Below are 27,041 nucleotides of genomic sequence, written 5' to 3'. Positions count from 1 at the left end.
GCAAGGACAAGACCAGAACAAGACATGATGTGTTGTAAAATTAGACTGCAATTATCGCCCAGTGTTTAGACTGATGTTGGTGTTTGTGTATTGGACTCTAGTAGGACAAACCTTGGTGTCTGTAGTTGATCTGGGTTGTGAGGATGACGATGATGAGGAAAAGAGAAGGAAGCAACTGTGACTGCAGAAGACCAAGTTCCCCTCAGACTTCAACTGATATTCAGTCTCCTTGGGAGATAAATCAAAGTATTAACAAACCAAATGAGGCGTGAAGTGATAAATCAAAGGCTGATCAATGTGAAACGCTTGCGCTTAACTTGATATTAAAATTATCCATTAAAAAAAACAAAACATCAAAAAGCCACGATTTTTAAATAACCACAGCATCCCCTCAGACTGCAGTTAGGGGGCATTGCTGCTTAACCCACTAATTGCTCCAAGATGGATTTCGTCCCAACAGGGAGGATTTACATAATCAAAGACTGTGTGTACTGTGACCATGTGGGTGTGCGCAGGTGTCTTTAAATTCATATGTGTGAGTGTGGACCTTCAGGCTAAGAGTGGATTAATATATCCCTTCAAGTGAGCTCTTGACCTGTCTTTTAAGTGTCCTCTGGGAAAAATAACACTAAAATAATCTATAGTTGTCCAACAGACGGGTCTTAATATGCGTAACTATGATTGTATCACTACAGATTTAGGCATAGAAGCTGTGGATAATTAGCTATCCAATTAGTAACAAATCGGGTCGGAGGTCGGTGGAAAGAAATGTAACCTAAAATAATTGATTATTTCAAGCTGATAAAATGGCGGCTAGGATGAAATGAGTCTGGCAGCAGTACCTGTTTATGGGCAGGGAGGTCTTTGATGGATTTCAGAACTCCATTTCCCAGAACCACCACCTTGCAGTGACAGCACCACTGGGGCTTGGATCCAGGGCTGCCTGGGATCTTCTGATCGGGTCCCCTGGCTGCAGCCGAGCCTGAAGCACCATAGACATAATGATACCATATGAAACACCAAGCCCTCAAACTCATTCCCACTGTAGGGTCATCAGGCTTTTTACAACTAACGTGTACGAGGAAAAGGAAATAAGGAAGAGTTCACAGCACAGCCTGGGACAAATACTAAACTCAGTTATAATGCTGAATTCAAGGATTTAGCAACAATGAGTTTGGAAGTTAAAAACCTAATTAAAGCACATTGAGGCAATTGCCCATAGCCTTTGACTCTTGATGAGGTGCCCACTTCCTCATCAGAATGTTTCTGTGTTAATTGGCCACATTTGTTAGGTTGGTGCCTCGTGGTCCAACAGTACTGAGCAGGAGCTTGTGTGCCGCGCTGGTCTAAGCACAGCCATTACACAGTTTCATTAGCTGACAGAATCAAGTGTCTGCATCAATAACAATGTCCGTCAGCACCTGAGCCACAAACAGCCTTTAGCCCTGAACGGATAACAATGTGAAGGACAAAATGACCAGTTGTAAACATTGTAAGAGAAAGCTAATTGCATTGTAGGGTGTCCAAGAGGAGACGGTCACACATTAAGAAAGTCCTGCTGCTTTGTGCCACTTCACAGGGTGTCATTCAGGGACGTCAGATATGGCTCATTTCAACTTACACTTTACCACAACAGGCAGGCAGCATTACTGTGTTATTGTGGGGGGTTTTGTCTCACCTGGGCTGTCAGGCTGGAAGCGCAGATGCTGCGTCTGCTGTTGATGCATCATCCCTTGAGTTCCACTGGGCCTCATCAGCTGACCTGAGCCCCCCTGAGGGCCTCCATTATTGCTGTGTCCTTGGAAGAGTACGGGTGGTCGAGGCTCAAAGCCATGGGGACCTACCCGCAGGCCACTGAGCATTGCCAGGGGCCCCTTTTCTGGGGTGCTGCTGACCTCATAGCTGCTAGGGATCTTCACACATAGGAGATCTGAAATGGCCGCCACTACACCCGTGATGTTCTGAGGGACAAAGAAAAAAAAATACACACAAAAAGTAAAATCAATTGGGTCAGGTCTCAAAATCATCACAAACAAATACAAGTGTAGGTACAGGTGCATTATATTTTATATTTTTAGAGATTATACAAATGAGTGACATAGATTAAGACAGTATAAACTGAAAGAATTACAACCAAAGCAGAAAGAAGCTCTCACCTCTGCTGCAGCTGGTCTCAGTGTGATAGCCACAGACACCAGCCCTTGTTTGGAATCATTAGACACGGAGCCAAAGGGGGAGCCAAAGAACATTCCAGAAGGCTCTGTCTTGATATCTTGAAGTTTGATCTCTGACCCTGTGGGATTATTGAGGGAGTGCATCAGTCAAAAAAGGCTACTCTTTGTCACACCATTTCTCAAAGTAAACACCTCTGCTTTTGAGCTTTGAAACAGGTGAAGTATGTCAGTGCTGTGAGTGTCAGTAATCTATAAAACCCTCATCGATTCTTTACAAAAAACATCACAAGTGGGCTGATTTTGTTGGTTTCATGTGGATTTACCTTTCCCTTCAGGTGCAGGGAGCATAGGCAGGACAGGAGAAAGGCAGGGGGAGGGAGGCTCTTCCTTCACCAGGGACAGATCTGGGTAGCGACTAATTTCCATGCCAACAACGCTTTCGGGGGACGAGGATGGAACAAAACTGTCCGGCGTGTCCCTGTCTTTGCAAGGCTCCTGTCCGCGGTTACTGATGAGAAAAGGAAGCCAACAGACAATGTCAGTGCTGTAAGTGCAGCCCAGTTAACAGAAATAAATCTAAATGTGCTGATTTAAACTGAGAACCTTCTAGACATCAGCAACTCATCTCAACCCTCTCCACACATTTTTTGGCCATTTTCTCCCCCAGGTGTTAAGAAAAAGTAATTGTATGGGAAAAGCTATGCCCCTGTGTGTTACAACTAATGTTGCTGTCATAATATTCTCACACACACACACACACACACACACAAAGTTATAACTCATGCAGCCATAGCTGCTCTACCATAACACAGGGAAAGGAGCCACAAGTGTTAACAGAAACAACAGCCTTCTCTAAAAGACAGCTGGGAAGCACTACTGTCTTGCAAATGTCTTTTGTTGTCTGTTACCTGAGCTCTTCCTGGTTGTTGTGAGGTGGGGTAGGGAGAGAGGCTGGAACATCGACAGTTTTGGGTCCCTGGGCGATGGCTCGGGCCAGCAGATCCTCCTCTGTCCTGAATGGGACGTGCAGTGGCTTTGGGACAAGGCCTTTTGACACTGAATGGAGGAGGGGCGGAGCAAAACATGTTCTTTCATCATAGAATTACACGCTGTAGACCATATTGAACACTGTAGACCATATTGAATGAACACTGTAGACCAGGGGTCTCCAACACGTCGCTCGCGAGCCAAGTAGCTCGCCAAAGGGTCAATGAATCTTTCATAAATTTGAAAACTTGATGAGTCCAATTTGTTTGGTCACTTGGAAAACCTGCTTACATTTATATCCAATCAAGTTCACAGGTGTCCCGCCCCCTCCTTACACAAAATGATTATTTGCCAATTAGTTGTCAATCAAACAGTTGCACTGCTGTCAAGCTTGATGAGTCAGTGGTGATGTGAGACGGACAGCAACCATGACCGCGGCAGCTGTCCATACCAATAAGAGGCTAAAAACATACTATTTTCACGAAGAATGGGAAACAAGAGTTTTGTTTCACGAATGTAAACGACAAGTGTGTGTGTCTGATCTGCGGAGCTAGTGTGTCAGTTGGTAAAAGATGTAACGTGGAGCGCCATTTCACCCAAGTCCACAGCAAGTTTTCACGGGACTTTCCTGCAGGTAGCAGTCTACGAAAAGAGAAGATAAAGGAGCTGAAAACTACGCTTCAAAGACAACAGTCTCTGTTCACAAGACCAATGAAGAAGGCCAATGCAGCAACAGAGGCTTCGTTTAAAGTGGCGCACATCTTAACGAAGCACAAAAAGCCCTTCACCGATGGCGGGATTGTAGAGGAGGCTGTGACTGCGATGGCTGAAACGTTATTCAGGGACCATAAAAGTAAGACAGAAATGTTATCTGCTATTGTCGATGTACAACTTGGTGCTAATACTGTGGCAAGGAGAGTGTCTGCGCTGTCTGTGGATGCGGTAAAACAGCTGGACTCGGACATGAACAGGTGCAAATGGTTTTCAATTCAGTGTGATGAGTCTGTTGACTCCAGCGATGCAGCCCAGCTAGCTGTTTTCATTCGGATGGTGTTTGATGACTTTTCCACAAAAGAAGAGTTTTTGACCTTACTTCCACTGAAAACCACAACCAGGGGAGTTGATATTTACAATGCAGTGAAGTACTACTTTGTAAAAAAAAAAAAGATCCCTATTGAAAAGTCCCTATTGGAGTCTATAACAACTGATGGAGCCCCTGCTATGACAGGGGCTCCAGTCGGGGTAAGATACTACAGCACTTTCTTTCCTTGCTGGGTGAAATCAAGGCATTTATGGAAACGAGGGAGGAGGATACCACCCTATTATCTGATGCAGAGTGGCTACTTGATCTTGCTTTCCTGACAGATGTAACTGAGAAAATTAATGACCTGAACCTACAGTTACAAGGCAAAGATAAAAACATATCTGATATGATCAGTGCTGTCAATGCGTTCAGTGCAAAACTGTCATTGTACATTCAGCAAGTGAAAAACAAAAGGTTTCAGCACTTCCCCTGTGTCTCAAAGATGTTGGAAAGTCACACAGGTGCAGCCAGCGTTTTAAAGGTTTCCAAGTATTGTGACCTGTTGTCAAGGCTTGGACAGGAGTTTGCAGACAGATTCAGTGACTTTGAGAAACTTGAGCCCTGTGTGACATTTATGGCCAACCCCTTCATGGATGTGGACATAAGTGAGATTTCAGGACAGATTGCTGAACTTTTCTGTGTTGATCCGGTAGAAATGGAAATTGAGGCAATAAACCTTCAAAATAATGTGCAGTTAAAGGCTCAACAGTATTCTCAGCATTTCTGGAAGTTAGTAGAGCCAGATAACTATAAGAATCTTCACCAGGCAGCTCTGAAAATGTCTGCTTTGTTTGGGTCTACATACAATTGTGTTCAAAACAATAGCAGTCCAACATCACCAAGCAGACCAATCACTGTTTTTGGTAGAAATTATATTTCTACATGGCAAATAACTTATTAGTAGGTGTAGTAGAGTAATAGAAAACCAAAAGACCCAATAGTCATGACATGCATGCTGCTGATTCTGTGTAATGAATCATTAATTGAAAGGGGCGTGTTCAAAATAATAGCAGTGTGGAGTTCAATCAGGGAGGTCATTCAGCTGTGAAAAAACAGGTGTCAAACGGGTGGCCCTTATTTAAGGACAAAGGCAGCAAATGTTGTACATGCTAGTTCTAGTGCATTTCTCTGAAAATCTTGAGGAAAATGGGTCGTTCCAGACATTGTTCAGAAGAACAATGATTAAATACTTTGATTAAAAAGTTGATTGGAGAGGAGAAAACATATAAAGAAGGGCAGAAAATGATAGGCTGCTCAGCTAAAATGATCTCAAATGCTTCAAAATGGCAACCAAAACCTGAAAGACGTGGAAGAAAACGGAAAACTACCATTCGAATGAATCGAAGAATAGCCAAAATGGCAAAGACTCAGCCAATGACCAGCTCCAGGGAGATCAAAGGTCTAAATTTACCTGTGAGTACTGTAACAATTAGAAGACGCCTATGTGAAGCCAAACTTTCGGCAAGGAGCCCCCGCAAAGTCCCGTTGTTGAAAAAACGACATGTGCTGAAGAGGTTACAATTTGCCAAAGAACACATTGACTGGCCTAAAGAGAAATGGTGCAACATTTTGTGGACTGATGAAAGCAAGATTGTTCTTTTTGGGTCTAGGGGCCGCAGACAGTTTGTCAGACAATCCCCAAACACTGAATTCAAGCCACAGTACACTGTGAAGACTGTGAAGCATGGTGGCGCAAGCATCATGATATGGGGATGTTTCTCATACTATGGTGTCGGGCCTATTTATCGCATAACAGGGATCATGGATCAGTTTAAATGCATCAGAATACTTGAAGAAGTCATGCTGCCTTGTGCCGAAGAGGAAATGCCCTTGAAATGGGTGTTTCAACAAGACAATGACCCCAAACACACCAGTAAGCGAGCAGCATCTTGGTTCCAGACCAACAAGATTATCGTTATGGAGAGGCCAGCACAATCCCCGGACCTTAATCCAATAGAAAACCTGTGGGGTGACATCAAAAATGCTGTTTCTGAGGCAAAACCGAGAAAAGCAGAGGAATTGTGGAACGTAGTCCAATCGTCCTGGGCTGGAATACCTGTTCACAGGTGCCAGAAGTTGGTCGACTCCATGCAACACAGATGTGAAGCAGTTCTCAAAAACAGTGGTTATACAACTAAATATTAGTTCAGTGATTCACAGGAAAGCTACATGTTCAAGCATTTTTCAGTTTATACAGTAAATGTTTGAGTTTGTAAAGAAAAATGCAAGACACTGCTATTTTTTTGAACAGCCTAATATTCCTTTTTCTTCACTTTCTGTATAGGAATAACACATTTGATAATTTTTTTGTTCATGTTTTGATTTGGAATAGAATGTGCAGTGTTCCCAATGCATTTGCATGTATGGAAATAAAAGCCATTATAAGGATTTTTAGCTTTACTCACTTTTTTTTTTTTACACACACCGCTATTATTTTGAACACAACTGTACCTCTGTGAGTCGGCCTTTTCTGACATGAATGTCATGAAATCAAAGTTCAGAACAACACTGACAGATGAACATTTAAATGACTCCATAAGAGTGAACCTGAGTGGATACACTCCAGCATACACCTCTCTTGTTGACTCCATGCAGTGCCAGTCATCTCACTAACTACAAAAGACTGAATACACATCACACATACAACTGTACATGTGAATACTTTTGTGAGGTGATACAGTGACATGTGGAAAGATATAACAAAATGACGAGTAAGTAATAATATCTGTGTATTTGTAATTGCGTTTTGTTTTGACAGCATTCATATTTTAATTTAATAGCGTGAGATAGACTAGAAAGAAATGCATGCGGAAATAAAACGCACATGCAGGTGAATTAAATACTTTTTGTGATGTTTTAATATAAAATGTGAGTTGTGGAAACCAACATTTTGTGAATGTTCAGGCAAAACAAGCTTATTCAGTTTGTTTGGGTTGAAATAAGCTATGAGAATAAATGTTACAAAACACGAGTAGCTCTCGGCCATTTTCATTTTGTAAAAGTAGCTCTCCGGGGAAAAAAAGGTTGGAGACCCCTGCTGTAGACCATACTGAACACTGTAGACCATACTGAATCAACACTGTAGACCATACTGAACAACATATTCAGGAGTGTATCTTTTTGAGCTCTCCAGCTGTTACCTTCATGAAAACCACAACCCTATCTATGATCTGAACAAAACATGCCAATAACAAAAAATAAATAAATAAAATTCTCAAACTTTTCCCCCAAACCAGATTACAAGAAAAAAGTAGATGAGACAAAGATCCCTGAGGAGGGGCGTCCGGGTAGCGTAGTGGTCTATTCCGTTGCCTACCAACACGGGGATTGCGGGTTCGAATCCCCGTGTTGGTAGGCAACAGAATCTCCGGCTTGGTCGGGCATCCCTACAGACACAGTTGGCTGTGTCTGCGGGTGGGAAGCCGGATGTGGGAATGTGTCCTGGTCGCTGCACTAGCGCCTCCTCTGGTCAGTCGGGGCGCCTGTTTGGAGGGGAGGGGGAACTGGGGGGAATAGCACGATCCTCCAATGTGCTACGTCCCCCTGGTGAAACTCCTCAGTGTCAGGTGAAAAGAAGTGGCTGGCGACTCCACATGTATCGGAGGAGGCATGTGGTAGTCTGCAGCCCTCCCCGGATCAGCAGAGGGGGTGGAGCAGCGACCGGGATGGCTTGGAAGAGTGCAATTGGCCAAGTGCAATTGGGAGAAAAGAATACAAAAAAAAAATCCATGAGGAATTCTATTGCTTTACAATTGAATGGTGCAGCTAAATTGGAGATAACAAATGTATGTTTTGCCATTGAGCACACTTTTTTTTGATGCTTGGAACTAAAGCAAAACCTCCATCCATGAGTACTTACCCATGGCAGCAGCTTTGCTGGCCAGTTCCTCTGTTGTAGCAAAGCCATTGATCATCTTCTGTCGGCTCACTGGTGGTGGAGTGGGAGGAAGAGATGCCGGTGGTGTGGGTGGGTTGCTCAAGTTACTCTGCTTTGAGAATGAAGACCAACACAATGTCAACATTCCACATGACACACTAACACACTAAACTCTGTTTAGCTACTACTTGTCTAAAGCCTCCTACAGACTGTGTGATGTGGGCCGTCTCAGACGAAAGATGACTAAACGCGGCGATATCTTTGGCCGTGGCTCCAAAACTGTGGTCCTACGTCACACTGTGAGACAGGTTCAAAGACGGCCATTATTACGGTCTTGCGACCGAAGACAACCTGGGACAAAAGTCTGACAGTGTCAGAAATGTAGGATGACCATCTCACAATGTGACTGCTGCTACGACCTAGTACGTCTACTGACCAACCAATAGAAATGCAGCACGAAAGGACGCACTGATCAATGTGGCGCACAATCTTTGTTGGCGCTAAACACAAACAGACTGTTAGCATCTGTGACCCGAATGCCATGGATTCAACAAGACGAGCTGCGGTGACTATTGGAAGGACTTGATTCCTGCTTGGCATCATGTTGCTCTACCAGCGGCGTAGACTGATGACATGCTGATGCGGCACGCACACTGATGACGTTTTTATGGACTTGCGTCGTAGCCTGCGATTCAGTAGTGTTATGGTACAGTCTACACACATCACACTTGATGTGGTATCCAAGTTTGTTAGATCCATATCACACACTGTGGCTTGCACTTAACTTATAGGCCTGATAAAATCTGACATTGTGTAGGAGGCTTTAGAGCTCGACAAATTTCATCTTAGCCAAGTTACCACATTTAGTCACAAATTTAGCACAAGGAGGCTTCACCTTGTAGGCCAACTGAGAATAATAGTCAGAAACTCCATCGAGTGAGGCGCTTCCGAAGGTCCCGGACAGGAGATTCTCCCCGTTGAGCTGGCCACTGCCGTAGGGAGCGAAATGAGCAAAGTTGACCCCGATCAGTGGCTCCATCAGGGGCAGCAGAGAGAGCTGCTGTGGCAGAGAGATAGCAAACGAAATGCTTTAACAAAAAATAAAAACACCTTTAAAGCCCCTGAAAACTTAAATATGTCTAAATGGTATTTAAGATATGTGACTTAAGAAGTTTGAACTAAAGCTAGAATATAAAAACATCATTCAGTATGATTAAACACACCCAAAAAAAAAATTTTGTCTTGTGAGGAATTACCCCCTTTCCACCAACGTGAACCTACTTCTAGCTCTGGGCTGGTGCTAGTGCCGGTAGACAGCCGAGAACCCTGTTAAGAACCACTTTGCTTTTCCACAGGCCAGACTAAGAGTGGCTAGAGAGCCATGTCTTCACTTCACTGTATATGTCTGTATACGTCTCCACTTTTCCAGCAAGATGAGGCCAGAAATCAACTATTTAGGTTTCAATTTTTTTACAGTTCATATATTTCATCATTAGATTCATGTCTGATTAAATTTTTTTTTGGATCCCCCCCTCCCCCCTTTTCTCCCCAGTTGTACTTGGCCTATTATCCCACTCTTCAGAGTCACCCTGGTCGCTGCTCCACCCCCCTCTGCCGATCCGGGGAGGGCTGCAGACTACCACATGTCTCCTCCCATACATGTGGAGTCACCACCCACTTCTTTTCACCTGGCAATGAGGAGTTTCACCAGGGGGGCGTAGCGCGTGGGAGGATCACGCTATTCCCCCCAGTTCCCCCCCCCCCCAAACAGGCGCCCCCGCCAACCAGAGGAGGCGCTAGTGCAGCGACCAGGACACATACCCACATCCGGCTTCCCATCCACAGACACGGCCCATTGTGTCTGTAGGACGCCCGACCAAGCTGGAGGTTAACACGGGGATTCGAACCCCGCAATCTCTGTGTTGGCAGGCAACGGAACAGACCGCTACACTACCCGGACGCCCCACGTCTGATAACTTTTAAGGCCAGAAATCAACTGTGTAGAATTCATATATTGGCAGTTTTACAAAAATTGATGGTGAATCAAAAATTTGCTCCAGCGTTTTCGGAATTAAGAAGCTCCACAAAGTAAGCAGCAGTCGGCAGCTCATGCTCACAGACCCCGCTGTCAGCTTGCTGGAGCTCTCTCCAGAGACCAGTCTCGTGGACAAGACGTTTTTATTTCCCTGTTGACGGATGGTTTGTTTAAGTATCATTACACAAGTGTCCATTATAGAATTAATGGAACCTGTGATTATCTGCCTTGTTCTCTTGTGGGGTGACTGGTCAGAAACTTACAAGGTTTCCTTGATTAATCTTACAATATTTCTTAGGGCCAACTCTTTGGTGTTCCTTGTCGAGGCATAGGATTTCAAGATAGTTATGCTCAAATGAGGTTTTTAAATGTGGACAAATGCATGTGGGGGGGTCAAATTCACTCTGTCAAAGATGATCAAATAAAGTATGTGCTGATAAAACCATTTGATTCCTATCAAGCTTTGATTTGAAATGTCATTACTGAGTGTTGACGAGTGGCGTGAGAGGGTCAGGGCCATCCGAGGATACTTGACCTGATGATGATGATGAAGGGGTGTGTGCGTTATTCGGCAGAACTGACTGTTGCTGCCGAGTAATGCATCCCGTATTGGTGTTGTGGGCCACGATAATCCCGCCCCGGCCCTGACGTAAGCGGTTCTTTTTTCCTAGCGCAGCAAAGAGTTGGTGCCACTCTGGAACCAGTTTTCCTGGCTGAGAGCTGGTTCTTTGTCTGTCGAAACATTAAGAACTCGTTCGAGATTAGGCACCGCCTCCGAACCGGCACTCGAACTGCCCGATTGGAAAAAGAGTAAATGATCGATGGTGGAAACGGTGGTCAGTTAGAACTCGTGATCTGGGAGCAATGGCAGCATCAAATTGGCGTGATTCAGTTGTACATGCTCGAACTGGTAAATTATGATTTTCCTGAAGATGAACCACAGGGCCCACTGCCAGAAAACGATAACTTCACTCCGCTCAACTGGTCGCTGAATGGCGAGTTACCAGGCAGAAAGTACAGGGGAGCTGTTGAATCAGTTCATCTGGATATATTTTTTGACAAGAAACATTTCATCACTCAAAGAAGTGACCGCTTCTGTCTGAACCGACTGCAGGTATCCCACCCTTATAAACAATGCAGTGGCATAATGACTGAAACCAACAACCAGTTCCATATGCAACTATGGTGTGACCATTAACTAACCTAAATAACCTTCCAAGAAGGTTGAATCAGTTCATCTTGACAGCTACGTATTGACAGATATGTATTGACAGATACGTGGAGCGATGAAACGTATCTCTCTATAAACATGGTATCCAGATGAACTGATTCAACCTTCTTTGATTTTCTTACCTGGATTACTGAGCATGCATCAAGACATGGGAGCTGAGCTTCCATTAGCTTTCCAAAATCAAAAAACACGGTAACTCCAGGCTGTACATTGGCTTTCATCTTTCTAAAACTCAGAATTCCTCATGTAACAGCTGCTTTGTCCAGAGACTTAGGAGGGCCCCATGCCATGCCTGGCAACTTGAAGAAACACTGGTTCTTAACTATGAACCTCAGCACAGGGACAAAAGCACATTAGTTTGCACCGTCACCCATGCAGATATATTCAATTCTGATACCTGAGCTTGCAACGCTTCTTTCAGCGAGGGCCGTCATCTGCATATTCATCACAGATTTTCTTTGCATCTCAAAGACACAAGAATTAGTGACCAACTGTCTTACTGGAGCATGGTAGAGGTGTAGCTGGCGAGGTTTCTACCCAATTTTGGGTACACTAGATGACAATTATCTGACAACAGCAACATCTGACTCAGTGCTGTCTAACCTGAACCAGCGAGATGAGAACAGAAAAAACTCATGATGCAGAAATCTCTAATTTGGAAACAGTAACACTGCTCTTACTTTTGCAGTCAATAATGTGTCCACATTGAACCCAATGGGTTACAGTACCAAGCTGATTCAGGAAGTAAGTTTTCATGAGCTTTACGTCTATACACATTTCCAGCAGAAGCTCCCAGCCGAGCCAAATCATTTTTGGAGGGCTTAACATAAACAGATGTACTACAATTACAATTTCATTTAGCAGATGCTTTTATCCACAGCGATGTGCATCTGAGAGCTGATAGAACATAAGCAAGGATCCAGTCAGGACAGAACGGCAGGAGCAAGGCCATAAAGCTCAGTTCCAGTGTGATAGGATGCACATAGAGTACAGAGAAGCAGATTTAAAATTTCTACCTTTTTTCTTCCCAATTGTGCTTGGCCTATTACCCCACTCTTCCAAGCCGTCCCGGTCGCTGCTCCACCCCCTCTGCTGATCGGGGGGGGGGGGGGGGGGGCTGCAGACTACCACGTCTCCTCCGATACATGTGCAGTCGCCAGCCGCTTCCTTTCACCTGACAGTGAGGAGTTTTGCCAGGGGGACGTAGCGCGTGGGAGGATCACGCTATTCCCCCCAGTTCCCCCTCCCCCCTGAACATGCACCCCGACCGACCAGAGGAGGCGCTAGTGCAGCAACCAGGACACATACCCACATCCGGCTTCCCACCCGCAGACACAGCCAGTTGTGACTGTGGGGACGCCCAACCAAGTCAGAGGTAACACAAGGATTCGATCCGGCGAGCCCCATGTCGGTAGGCAACGGAACAGACCGCTACGCTACCCGGACGCCCCCCAGAAGAAGATTTTTTTTCCTTCAGTTCATCAAGTGCAGAGGTGTTTGTGAAGGGGCTGGGTCTTTAGTCTTTTCTTAAAGACTGAGAGGGACTCTGCCGATTGAACAGAGTTTGGTAACTCATTCCACCGCCGTGGAACTACAGAAGAGAAAAGTCTAGCTAGCCACTTAGGGCCCTGTTGTGGTGGTAGTACAAGGTGCCTTTCGTTGGCAGAGCGTAGTGAGCGGGAGGGAGCGTAGACCTGAATGAGTAGTTTAGGTATGTTGGAGCTGTTTTAATTGTTGTTTTTTTTTTTGCATGTTCTCCCCATGTCTGCATGGGTTTCCTCCGGGAGTTCTGGTTTCCTCCTCCTTGCTGTGGGGCAACAGCGCTAACCACTGCACCACCGTGCTGTCAATTACATTTCGTTGTAACCTGTACAACGACAAAAATAAAGTGGCTTTCCGTCTCTTTTTGTAAGCGAGTGTCAGGGTTTTGAATTTGATGCGGGCAGCAACTGGGGGCCAGTACTAAATCGCATACAAGCAAAAACCAAAGTTTTCTCTGTGGCACATTGGTGGCTTTGTTTAGCGCCAAACAGGGCTCTTAATAAAACTCATAGATGTGTTGTTTCTTTGCTTTTCATTCTTAGTTGGATCTAGATGAGAAATCTTTCAGGTAACGCTCAAAAAGCTTTTGCTTAAAATGTTTTTTTTTCCTCCAGAAATAAGAAAACAGCAATTTAAATCTAAGAAAAGGGTGAAAATGGCCTTCACATTCTTGCTAAGAGATGAATATAATACATAAAATACATTTAGTTTTTTGTTAAAGTGCATTTAAAGTGATGCAGATTATGCTGTACAGTGCTCCTCTCTCGGAAGAATCAGAAATACTTCATGAGGCTCCCTGAAGCTTAACTCTGTAAGTAGCACAGAGGGGTCTACCAACAGGATCATAACTCTTCTATTTCCTTGAATAAATGAAATGAAATGAAATGAAAGCCACTTTATTTTGTCATTGCAGGTTACAATGACATTTGTTTTCTCTATTTAATCCTCCTATTATATAGGAGCAGAGACCAACTCCAGTTCTTTTTCCTATTGCCTTGCTCAGGGGCACAGGCAGGATTTTTAACCCTAACATGCATGTCTTTTTGATGGTGGGAGGAAACCGGAGCACCTGGGGGAATCCCGTGCAGACATGGGGAGAACATGCAAACTCCACACAGAAAGGACCTGGGACGGCGTGGGGTTCGAACCCAGAACTTTCTTGCTGTGAGGCAACAGTGCTAACTACTGGGCCACCGTGCCACCCTAAATATCTATTATTAACTGTTACTAATGCCTGTATGTATACCCGTCACCCAGGAAGTGCATTATTACAGTAATATGCTTATGATGGATGCAATGGTGTCTGCTCACTGTGTGGAAATGCTCTTCCATTTCCACCGTAATTAACACTGTAATCCGCTAAACAGAGCACACAGAGTTTTACCATCTACTATCTCAAGAAATGTAGTCTCACTCCTCTCGTTCTCAAAGAAATGGGTTGGGGATGGGTGTCTGGGTAGCATAGCGGTCTATTCCGTTGCCTACTATGATGGGGATCGCCGGTTCGAATTCCCGCGTTCCCTCCGGCTTGGTCGGGCGTCCCTACAGACACTACTGGAGAAGTAGTGTCTGTCCCTGGAGAAACTCCTCACTGTCAGTTGAAAAGAAGCGGCTGGTGATTCCACATATATCGGAGGAGGCATGTGGTAGTCTGCAGCCCTCCCCAGATCGGCAGAGGGGGTACAGCAGAGACCGGGACAGCTCAGACAAGTGGGGCCCAAGTACAATTGGGGAGAAAGGGGGGGGGGACCATAAAAAAAGAAGTGGAGTGGGCCAGATCCCTTCTGTCTTATTAGGACAAACTCACTGGGTGTTGAAGTCCATATCTTACCTGTTTGATTTGGGTCATTACAGTGTCAGCGCCAGAGTGCATTAGTTGCTTTTCTTCTCCATCCTTCTTCCTCTTCTTGTAGCGAGAAACAGGTTTCTCCCCACCCTTGGGAGCCCTTTTGTTCCGCCCTTTCTTCTTTTCTTGTTCAGGGAGCAGAGGTCCAGGGAAGTCATGTGTGCCATCTGAGTAGGCCTGGAGGTAAGAGAAAGAAGTTATTGAAAGTAAACAAAACAAAAAGGTGTACATCAGATCATCAATAAATGTCAAGTCTTGGGAATAAAATAGCATTTTTCAGAAAAAATGCTGTGCACTTTCCAAGATACAACAATGACTGATCCAAAAGCTGACAGCTATGATTCATACCAGATTATTTCTAATGTGCCTCCCATTCTGCATTACTTAATGTGACTCATTGCTGATCACCTCCTAAGCCTACTCATCAAGAGAAGACTCACCCCATTACTGTCCAGGGAGCTCTGTCGAAGCAGGGCCTTGCAGTCTGCAGCTTCTTCCTCCTCTGAGCGCAGACTCTCCTCTGACCTCTGGTGGGGCAGCCCCGGTGGAGGCGTGTTTTTGTTCTTCAGGAGGTGTTTCAACAGTTCATTGCCAGCTTCGCCCTTATTGGAAGGACTCTGCCCAGTACGGAAAGGGGACATGGCGCCCTTACTACTCTCCTCTTTCATAGAGCCCATTTCTGAGCCAATGGCACTATCTCTGGGCCCATGACACTCACTGGTCTCAGTCTTTTCCAGCTTGATGTTGCTGAGGATCCTGTCCTGCTCCTGGGCCCTTGCTGTGTCTGGGGGGAGACTTGGTTGTCCAGTTAGCCCTCCAGATAGCTGCCTCTCCAGTTCAGAGTGACTGGGAGTGGATGAACCTAGCAAGGGGGACCTGGAGAGGTCCTGGTCACCAAAGAGATGAGGGTTTCTGGTTGGTGTAGAGGAGGTGTCTGAGACACAGGGTGTAAGAGGGGCTGTGAGGTCAGAATGCGGCGTGGAGGGTGTCTTGACTGACTCTACGTCATCATCTTTTTTCTTTTTGCGGTTTCTCTTCTTTTTTCCCTTCTCATCTGGGATGATGTTGGAGTAAAGTTGGATCAGAGACTGGCCTGATCCTGGGAAGTTGGAGGGCAGAGGAGTGGCTGTATCTGCCCCAAATGGAGGCCCATCAACAGGCATTTGTGGCATAATCCCTGGCCCACTAAACCGGCGAGGTCTGGGTTGACCCTGAGGGAAATTAGCTGGGAGATTATCAGGACCAAAACCAGGCCCCATGTCCTGTGGCATCATCCCATTTCCCATCATGACTCTCCTATCACCTTGAATAAAAGCCCCAGGCGGAGAGCCCATACCAGGCTGCATGCCCTGCTGCTGGGGGAACATCGGCTGTTGCTGCTGTTGTGGGGGAGGCCTCTGAGGCTGTATGAAGTCCTGGGGCAGCTCAGAATTAAAAAAGGGCATCTGAGCAAGTGGTGCCATGTTCCCATCTGGCCCTATCATGCCTTGTTGCTCCATCTCGATGCGTTGTTTCAGAGCTCTCTGTCGCTCCACCTCCTGCATGAGTTGCACCCGCTGCCTCTCCTGCTGCTCCCTCAGTCTCTCCCTCCTCTCCCGCTCCTGAAAGCCCTCACTGAATGGGTTGTTGTCATCAAACTTCACACCCCCTGCCTGCACAGGTTTGACCCCACCTGGTGGAACCTGTGGTGGTTGAGGTTCCATGGGCATCTGTGGGTGCTGAGGTAGGTTACCCATTGGCATCTGATGAGGTGGACCTGGATTTCCCATAGTAACCTGTGGGGGCATCATAGGAGGCATACTTGGGCCACCCATGGGCACTGGAGCTCTAAGGTGCCAGCCGGGTGGTACATTGGGCATACGCGGGGTTGCATTTGGCTGGCCCTGATGTAGCTGCATTTGCATCATGGGGTTCATAGGAGGCTGAACCATTGGTGGTCCACCTGGTACTATGCCAGTAGGAACTTGCATTGGTGGCATTCCTGGCATCATAGTAGGTGGCATGTTGTTTTGCTGTTGTTTAACTCTGTACTCCTCAATCAGCTCAGCATGCTCCTTCTGCTGCTTGCGAATCTGAAACATGATGTGAACAATCACAAAAAAATTCCAATTTAGTTTTCCTCAGTTACAGAAATAAAGATATACTGTACATTTTCAAGAGCAATTTTGTCAAATTCACTTTTTTGAAAGTACCGTAATTCTGAAAACACATCTGTTCTGATGAAGTAAGGTGAGTACGAGTACAATTGTAAGTATTAACTATTGGTCCTTAGTTTGACTTAGATAAATGTGACCAGAGGGGAACTGTCAGGGCCCTCTAGGCCAGTGGTCGGGAACCTATGGTTCGCGAGCCATATATGGCTCTTCCGGTGACGGCATATGGCTCCCAGACAATTTTGAGTTGAAAAATAATAATAAAAAAAAAAATCCGTTTGGAACTGATTTTAAAATACTTGTGATATTTCTTAATAATACTGTGTCATTTTAAAGTAAACAGAAATTAGTTTTGAAGATAAATTTCACGGGTCACGGGTCACCCGTGGGTCGGGTCAGGAACCAATGGCTCGCGAGCATGTCCGGGTCATTGTAAAGGTGAAGAAATCAATTTTATCAGATAGCCAACTAGTTTATCCGCTTCAACCCTTGTAACGGAAAAGATGGCGAAAAGAAAAAAAGATGATGATTACCGTGCATTCCAGGCTGCGTGCACGGAGGAATTTGCATTTGTGGAGAGAGCAGGATCTGCGGTATGTCTAATATGCAATGATAAAATTGCATCGATGAAACGGTCAAATATAAAGCGGCACTTCGATACGCACCATGCTTCATTTGCATCGAAATCTCCAGCGGGGGACAGCAGGAAAAGGGCATGCGAGGAGCTACAGCGGAGAGTGCAGACGAGTCAGCAGCAACTACGTGTGTGGACCAAGCAAGGTGACGGGAATTCCGCTAGCTTTGCGGGGGCTTTGGCAATAGTAAGGAATGGAAAGTCATTCACAGATGGCGAGTATGCCAAAACATTCATGCTTGATGTGGCCAATGAACTGCTTGATGACTTCCCAAATAAAGACAAGATAATCAAACGAATAAAAGACATGCCCCTGTCAGCAAGAACTGTGCACGATCGTAGCATCATGATGGCAAATCAAGTCGAGGAAACACAAATTAAGGACATAAACGCCGGGACATACTTTTCTCTCGCGTTAGATGAGTCAACAGACGTTAGCCATCTATCTCAGTGCAGTATAATTGCCAGGTATGCTGCAGGTGACACACTGCGTGAGGAAAGCTTGGCTGTTTCGCCAATGAAAGGGACAACAAGAGGAGAGGATTTATTCACGTCTTTCATGAAGTTTGCTAAAGAAAAAAAACTACCGATGGATAAACGTATTTCTGTCTGTACTGATGGTGCACCCTGTATGTTGGGGAAGAACAAAGGATTTGTAGCGCTTCTCCGTGAACATGAAAAGAGAGCCATCCTAAGTTTTCATTGCATCCTGCACCAGGAGGCGCTTTGCGCTCAGACGTGTGGCCAGGAGCTTGGCGAGGTGATGTCTCTGGTCATTCGAGTGGTCAACTTTATTGTTGCCCGAGCTTTAAATGATCGCCAGTTTAAAGCTCTGTTAGAAGAAGTTGGGAATCATTATCCCGGTCTGCTTTTACACAGCAACGTGCGTTGGTTGTCAAGGGGGAAGGTGCTCAGCCGTTTTGCGGCTTGCCTGAGTGAAATCCGGACTTTTCTTGAAATGAAAGGCGTCAAGCATCCTGAGCTAGACAACGCTGACTGGCTCCTGCAGTTTCACTATCTCGTGGACATAACTGGCCATCTGAACCAGCTCAATGTGAAAATGCAAGGTATTGGAAATACAATCTCATCCCTTCAACAAGCAGTGTTTGCATTTGAAAGCAAGCTGGAAGTCTTTTTCAGGGACATTGAAACAGGTCGTCTTCTGCACTTTGAAAGACTGCAACAATTTAGAGATGCATGCTTAGCAAGTGACTCCACTCAACATCTGGATCTCCAGCAGCTAGCTGGCTTTACGTCCAATCTCCTGCAGTCATTCAAAGCACGTTTTGGAGAATTTCGTGCGCGCACTGGTCTTTTCAAGTTCATCACTCATCCACATGAGTGTGCAGTAGACAAAATCGACCTGACATGCATCCTCGGGCTCTCTATCGGAGACTTTGAGCTGGAAGTTGGTGACCTGAAGGCATCAGACATGTGGATGAGTAAGTTCAAGTCACTTAATGGAGAGTTGGAAAGTCTTGCGCGACAGCGAGCAGAGCTGGCGAGGGAACACAAGTGGACAGAAATGAAAAATCTTCAACCTGAAGACCAGCTGATTCTTAAAACTTGGAACGAGCTTCCTGTGACATACCACACAATGCAGCGTGTGAGTATTGCCGTATTGACCATGTTTGGCTCTACATATGCATGTGAGCAGTCTTTCTCGCATATGAGGAACATTAAGACCAACCTACGCTCACGTTTAACTGATGGAAGCCTCAACGCCTGCATGAAGCTCAACCTCACCACGTATGAACCAGACTACAAGGCCATCAGCAAAACTATGCAGCACCAGAAGTCGCATTAAAAGTAACACATATTTAATTTATTATACGTTAAAAATACTATATGGCTCTCAATGAAATATATTTAGAAATATTTGGCTTTTATGGCTCTCCCAGTCAAAAAGGTTCCCGACCCCTGCTCTAGGCCCTCACAGAGAGGCTAAGATATTCTCGCTAACTTTATGACAAGTTCCGCCCGCTGCAGGGGAACACGAATCACAAGCTAGCGATAAAAAAATAAAAATAAAAAGATAAACTAGCCAGCTAGTTAGCCTATTGGTTCATGATGGAAGCAGTGAGTAACGTTACCACTCGTGAGGAGGACACCGTTGCAAATTTATCATCCACGCTGTTTTCAAGATGAACTTTTAATAAAAACTTGGAGTTGACCTACACCAGAGCATAACTTGTTAAGTTATTTAAAATCTAATAGGCCGTTGTGCTAACTGATTTTATTCTGGCCGCTGCCACCACTGTTTTGTATACATATGTTAAGGTTTATTTGGGAAAACGGTCATTATGCAGAATTACCGGTCAATCTGTAAATTTACCAACTCAGCAGTCATTACGCACATTTACTGCAACATATATATTTGATAGGCTGCTGTGCCAATCTAATAATATTCTTTATTAACAATATTGCCTGTATGTGGTGCTGGGTTCCCAAAATGCCATGATCCCTGTTCACTGTCCATGGTTCTGAAGTGTCTGTCGCTAATGGTTGCTTGGTTTTGTGTGTGTGTTCATGATGTGTAGGCTTACATGAAATGTTCTTGGTTTATTTTGGTGGGAGGGGGTGGCTGTCATGTGTTTTACAAATAGTTTTGCACCCCGGCTCGTTGTAACCATATTCCGTCTGTAGTCATGAAATCCTTCGAGACCGCTGTTGGCCCACCTGAAGGAAATCACAGGACCCCCTGCTCGACCCCCTGAAGTTTGCCTACTGAGCAAACAGGTCAGTGGATGATGCAGTCAACATGGGATTGCACTACACCTTCCAACACCTCTACTCCCCAGAGACACACACATGGGTTCTGTTTGTGGACTTCAGCTCAGCGTTCAACATCATCGTCCCAGATATCCTCCACTCAAAACTCACCCTGCTCACTGAACAAGCCCCATCTGCCAGTGGATTGAAAACTTCCTGACGGACAGGAGGCAGCTGGTGAGGCTGGGGAAAATCACATCCAGCACCCGGGCAATCAGCACTGGCGCCCTCCAAGGATATGTGCTCTCCCCTCTACTCTTCTCCCTCTACACAAATGACTGCACCTCAGGTGACCCGTCTGTTAAACTCCTGAAGTTTGTGGACGACACAACCATCATTGGCCTTATCCAGGATGGTGACGAGTCTGCATATAGACGGGAGGTTTACCAGCTGGCCCTCTGGTGTGGCCATAACCTGGAGCTGAACACACTTAAAACAGTGGAGATGACAGTGGACTTCAGGAGGAGTCCCCCAACACTGCCCCCCACCCCTCACCATACTCAACAGCACGGTACCTGTGCTGAAAACCTACAGATTTCTGGATTCCAAAATCTCCCAGGACCTAAGGTGGGCATCTAACATAGACACAATCATCAAAAAGGCCCAGCAGAGGATGTACTTTCTCTGCCAGCTCAAGAAATTCAACCTGCCTCAGGAACTTCTGACTCAGTTCTACACTGCAATAATCCAGTCTGGCCTCTGCACATCCATCACTGTCTGGTTTGGATCGGCCACCAAACAGGATAGGGACAGACTACAACAGACAGTTAGGTCTGCACAGAAAATCATTGGTGCCAACCTGCCCTCCATTCAGGACTTATACACCTCCAGACTTGGGAAATGGGCAGGCAACATCACTGCAGACCCATCACTGTGATCACAACCTGTTCCAACTCCTCCCCTCTGGCAGGCGCTACAGAGCACTGTACCCCAAAACAGCCAGATATAACAATTTTCTCTCCACGGGCTGTCATTCAAATGAACGCTTAACATTGTCAATAAATCCAACCATTTTGTACATACTGTACTGTATATGTTGTATACACTGTACTGTACATGTTGTATATACTGTAAGTGTTGTACACTCACCGGCCACTTTATTAGGCAGACCTGTCCAACTGCTCGTTAACGCAAATTTCTAATCAGCCAATCACATGGCAGCAACTCAATGAATTTAGGCATGTAGACATGGTCAAGACGATCTGTTGCAGTTCAAACCGAGCATCAGAATGGGGAAGAAAGGTGATTTAAGTGACTTTGAACGTGGCATGGTTGTTGGTGCCAGACAGGCTGGTCTGAGTATTTCAGAAACTGCTGATCTACTGGGATTTTCACACACAACCATCCCTAGGGTTTACAGAGAATGGTCCGAAAAAGAGAAAATATCCAGTGAGCGGCAGTTCTGTGGGCGAAAATGCCTTGTTGATGCCAGAGGTCAGAGGAGAATGGCCAGACTGGTTCAAGCTGATAGAAAGGCAACAGTAACTCAAATAACCACTCATTACAACCGAGGTATGCAGAAGAGCATCTCTGAACGCACAACACGTCGAACCTTGAGGCAGATGGGCTACAGCAGCAGAAGACCACACCGGGTGCCACTCCTGTCAGCTAAGAACAGGAAACTGAGGCTACAATTCGCACAGGCTCACCAAAATTGGACAATAGAAGATTGGAAAAACGTTGCCTGGTCTGATGAGTCTCCATTTCTGCTGCGACATTCGGATGGTAGGGTCAGAATTTGGCGTCAACAACATGAAAGCATGGATCCATCCTGCCTTGTATCAACGGTTCAGGCTGCTGGTGGTGGTGTAATGGTGTGGGGGATATTTTCTTGGCACACTTTGGGCCCCTTAGTACCAATTGAGCATCGTGTCAACGCCACAGCCTACCTGAGTATTATTGCTGACCATGTCCATCCCTTTATGACCACAGTGTTCCCATCTTCTGACGGCTACTTCCAGCAGGATATCGCGCCATGTCATAAAGCTCGAATCATCTCAGACTGGTTTCTTGAACATGACAATGAGTTCACTGTACTCAAATGGCCTCCACAGTCACCAGATCTCAATCCAATAGAGCACCTTTGGGATGTGGTGGACCGGGAGATTCGCATCATGGATGTGCAGCCGACAAATCTGCAGCAACTGCGTGATGCTATCATGTCAATATAGACCAAACTCTCTGAGGAATGTCTCCAGTACCTTGTTGAATCTATGCCACGAAGGATTAAGGCAGTTCTGAAGGCAAAAAGGGGGTCCAACCCGGTACTAGCAAGGTATACCTAATAAAGTGGCCAGTGAGCGTATATACTGTACTGTACATGTTGTATATAATGTACTGTACATGGTACATATACTGGTACGCTCTGTCATGTCCATCTACCTCAGGCATGTATGTCAGTAACCTGCTGACATCTATTTCAGCATTTCTGATATATTCTCTGCACCACTGCACCTTATCACCTCTTATTTCACCTGTATAAGTCAATCCTTGTGTATATATGTGAAGATTGTTGTGTTGTACTGTTGTTATTCTATGTTAGGTTTCTGTTGCCAACCAATACAAGGATCGCCAGTTTGAATCCCCGTGTTACTTCTGGCTTAGTCTGGCATCCCTACAGACATCTGGGTGGGAAGCCTGATGTGGGTATGTGTCCTGGTTGCTGCACTAGCGCCTTCTCTGGTCGGTCGGGGCACCTGTTTGGGGGGAGGGGGAACTGGGGGGAATAGCATGATCCTCCCACGCGCTACGACCCCCTGGTGAAACTCCTCACTGTCAGGTGAAAAGAAGCGGCTGGTGACTCCACATGTATCGGGGGAGGCATGTGGTAGTCTGCAGCCCTCCCTGGATCAGCAGAGGGGGTGGAGCAGAGACTGGGACGGCTCGGAAGAGTGGGGTAATTGGCCGGACGCAATTGGGGAGTAAAAAAAAAAAAAAAAGGGGGGGGGATTCTAATTCTGATTCTGCTGAGGTGTGCACCCAGCTTGTGTAATGATACAATTATTTGTAAGGATGATTTGTATTTTGTTTATAAATGAGCTGTTTTTAGTTTGGTGACAACTCTCACTCTGTCCGTGCTGTTAGCTCGTTGCATTGCTTAAGCTGGACTAGTGTCTTAACTTCTGTTTCAGTGCTGGAACTGTCATAGGTTTCAGTATTACAGGAAAGGACACAGTAAGCTAGGCTGGTGGTTTGCTCTATTTTCCTGACAAGGGAAGGGTGGTCAGAGGGCCGAGTTTTAAGAGTCACGGTTCACCACTGTGATAAACAATGATAAACAAGTCTTGTTGACATTTGCCTGAGAGGAAGGATGAACAAACAGCTTAGGGTGACCAACAGTTAAGAGAAGGGCAGAAGCTGGGACTCAGCGGCTGAGCATTTACCTGTTCCAGTTGTTTCTGCACAACACCCTGCTGCTCTGTGACATGTTTAAGCTGCTCGGCATCCTCCTCAGGGAACTCCCTCCCAGCCTTCTTAGCCGTTCGCTGCTTGGCTGACAGGGCTTTTTTGGATTTCCTGTGTGCTCCTATCTTCTCTTCTAGAAACTTCTGTTGCATCTGAAGTAGCTGCTGTGTCTCCTGGAGCCACTCCTCATACTGAGCCCTTTGAGCGTTGTCTGAAAGGGAGAAAAAGGCTGCCTTGTTATCAGTCTCGACAGATTTAAAAAAACTAAATTATCTTAAGAATCCCAGGCCTGAAAGACCTTTAGAGTAAAAATTGAAAATGAATATGAACGGAAAACTTACTGACAAAACCTGGCCCAAAGTTTGGAGGATTCGGCCTTGCTACTTGTGTCAATTTGGCATCCTGGTTTTAAAAGTAAACAAATGGGTTATTGTTAGATATTTACATTTTAGTTTGTAATGCACTTGTAATTAAAAAAAAATTAAAAAAAATGTAAAAATAATAATACCTGTCCAACAACTTGTGGAGGAACAGGGGTGCTTTCAGGACAAGGTGGTATCGGACCAGGAGGAAACCTGTTACAGATTAAAAACATACAACATATCAGCTTATATGTGTGCATTGTTCATTTAAACACACATCCATAATCCAAACAGCAAAAACTCTACTGCAAGGTTCTGAGGACAGCAGTATTACACTACAAATAACTGAAAAGAGCCTTTTTTAAAGAAAATATTTTGTGTACTCTGAGTTGGTGTAAACATACATAAACTGTTCTTAACAGCTGTTATTCAATAATTTTCTATTCTATGTTTCTATTTTTCCATTTTGTGTGCTTTTCACCTGTTCATAACCATGGGAGTCATTCCCATGTTGTTCTGAACCATGACTTTGTTGATGCCTTTCAGGGCAACCATCTTAGCCTTCATAATTGGGTCAGTGATGGCGTCAAAATCTGCAAATATCAAAACATGCCATGAAAAAAATGTCTTGGTTAGAGAGAACTGATTATGATTTAAGACATGTTTACATAACACACGGTCTTACTGAAATAATTCCACAGGTATTGGCGGGCATCATTGTAAAGCCTCAAAAACGTACCGATGTTGGGGAAGAAGGAGTCGCTGGAGCGCTGCCGTATCATGGCCTGCATTTGCCTCTGCTGCTGCTGCTCCTGCCTCTCCTGGTCCAAAAGGTCCTGTAATAGGAGCGGCTGCTCCTCCAATAACAGCGGCCGATGTTGCTGGCCCACAGCCTGGTTTAGTATGTTCTGCTGAGCCTGGCTAAGACCGCTCTGGTCAACACCAGGGGTCAGCCCCACCTGATGCTCTGCCCCAAAACCAGACATGGAAGCTTCTCCCGTGTCAGTGGCGTCAGATTCTGCTTGACCCATTGTTAGTCCAGAGCTATGCTGAGTGTCAGTGGCTTGGTTTGGCTGGGACATCAGGTTGGTGCTTTGAGTGACAGATTCAACTATTGGGTTTAATGACTGCTCTTCTGGCTGTTGCTTAATGAGTAAACTAGAGAGGACTGGGGTGGAGTCAGAGAGCACTCCCTGCTGGTTTGGGGTCGTGCTGTTTCCGTCAGCTTGCTGGTCTATCACATCAGTGGGCTTCTGACCCTCTTTGACCTCTGTTTTGATCTCCAGCTCAGATGCCAAAGAGGCAGAGCCCTTACTACTGGCAGCTTCCTGTTTGACTTCAGAGGAAGACTGGTCACCTGGGGCCTCAGACTTAGCAATTACAGATTCTGAGCTGGATGACGTCTTGGTACCACCAGAGTTTGAGTTCCTTTTCTCAGAAAGAGCCCTCTGAATATCTGTTGTGTCAGCACTGTCATCCATAGGGTCACTTAGATCCAATTCTTCATTAAACATGTCTTTCTTTATGTCATCTAGGTCAGGGTCTGTGTAGGCAATAATGTCAAATTTCCCAGATGTCAGGAAATCATCAAGGTGTAGGTCATTTGTCTCCAAGTCTAGGTCTTTACCATCTTCTGGATCTAAATTCAGGTTTTCCAAGTCAGCATCCACCAGGTCTTTCACCTCCACATCCTCAAGATCCTTGACGGCCGACTCCTCTACATCCAATTTCTCCTCAACAGCTTCATTGCTTACCACAGCAACAGTCTCAGACTGCCCAGCGGAGGGCACAGCCAGCATCATCGATGCAGCCATGTTCTGGGTCTCATTGGAAGCTGGTTGGCTCATGGATCTCATCAATGGGGCTTGCCGGGGTAGGTTGTTTCCTGGCATCTGTGGCTGCTGGTTCAGGTTCTCCATGCTGGCTGATAGCTGGGCCTGGCCAGCCTGATTCCCCATGGGGTCCATCATTCTAGGCGCCTGGCTGGAAGGGAATCTGAACTCAGGTGTTCCCAGGAAGCCAGGGGGCCTCTGAGCCTGCATATTGGTGTCTATATTGTTCCCTTGCATGGTGCTGGGGGCAAAGGGCATACGAAGCCTGTTCTCTGAAGCTCTGTGTCGTAGCTCAATAAAAGGCTGACCCATTATATTGTGCTGCTGTACTGGTATGCCACGAGGAGGGAAGTGCTGCGGCAGCCCCATGGGGCTGCCACCCATAGATTTTGCCATGTCTGCAGACACAGATCGCCTCATCTGATGGGGGACATCCTGCATTGGGTGAGGACCTCGGGGGAAAAATTCCTGGCCCCCATGTGGTCCTGGACCACCAGTTGGAAATGCAAACCTGAAGATGTATTGGAGAGTCTTCATTATTTATCATTTCCTCAATATTTTCTCTAAAAGCTTACATAGCTACGAAACAAAGCAGTGGCGGCTGGCCAGTACAGGGTGCTGGGGTGCGGCACCCTTCAAATATCAAGAGATGAAAATCTACTTAAACATGTTAAATTTAATTTAGTTGTATAACGCAAATAATCATGAAATAAAAGTGTTTTCGGTTTGTGAGCGCCTGTCAGCAGCATTAAATATTGGTTCAAATGGTATTTGGTTGATTTCTGTCTGAATACATATACTCCCTGGGGGAGGGGCGCCGGCCAAATGATACCTTAAGTAAGCCCTCAAACTTTTGGTGAACAGGTGACCTGAGGCTGCTGTCTGATTGGTTTCTTCAGATTTTCCATGGGCCGCAGTTTTGTTCGCCCCACACTCCCACTTTTATTGACAGTGAATTGGTATTGTTTTAATGTTTTTTGATCTAATGTGATTGGACAATTCTTGTGGCTGTCAATCATGTTCACACCCACCACGACACTTTGTCTCGACTGTCAATCATCCACCATCTACGAACCCTGATAAAATCTATAGGCTACATTGTCCTTC

General features: G+C 45.6%; 1 protein-coding gene across 1 annotated transcript in view; it reads right to left on the bottom strand.

The window, feature by feature from the left end:
- Positions 1-27,041, bottom strand: part of kmt2cb (lysine (K)-specific methyltransferase 2Cb) — a 128,510-nt gene that overhangs the window by 5,237 nt on the left and 96,232 nt on the right. The window contains exons 39-53 of the mRNA XM_056292717.1: positions 24,842-26,445; positions 24,584-24,695; positions 24,249-24,315; positions 24,082-24,142; positions 23,719-23,951; positions 15,217-16,848; positions 14,762-14,953; positions 9,018-9,182; positions 8,105-8,234; positions 3,083-3,230; positions 2,498-2,682; positions 2,157-2,293; positions 1,679-1,961; positions 843-982; positions 112-228 (exon numbers count right to left, since the gene is read on the bottom strand). Of these exons, the coding sequence (XP_056148692.1) occupies positions 112-228; positions 843-982; positions 1,679-1,961; positions 2,157-2,293; positions 2,498-2,682; positions 3,083-3,230; positions 8,105-8,234; positions 9,018-9,182; positions 14,762-14,953; positions 15,217-16,848; positions 23,719-23,951; positions 24,082-24,142; positions 24,249-24,315; positions 24,584-24,695; positions 24,842-26,445 (5,206 nt within the window). The remainder of the gene's footprint in view (positions 1-111; positions 229-842; positions 983-1,678; positions 1,962-2,156; positions 2,294-2,497; positions 2,683-3,082; positions 3,231-8,104; positions 8,235-9,017; positions 9,183-14,761; positions 14,954-15,216; positions 16,849-23,718; positions 23,952-24,081; positions 24,143-24,248; positions 24,316-24,583; positions 24,696-24,841; positions 26,446-27,041) is intronic.

This window comes from Lampris incognitus, chromosome 14, assembly GCF_029633865.1.
Source record: "Lampris incognitus isolate fLamInc1 chromosome 14, fLamInc1.hap2, whole genome shotgun sequence".
In the NCBI taxonomy this organism is placed as follows: Eukaryota; Metazoa; Chordata; class Actinopteri; order Lampriformes; family Lampridae; genus Lampris; species Lampris incognitus.
Note: the sequence above shows the minus strand (reverse complement) of the source record. Positions and strands in the feature narration are given on the sequence as shown.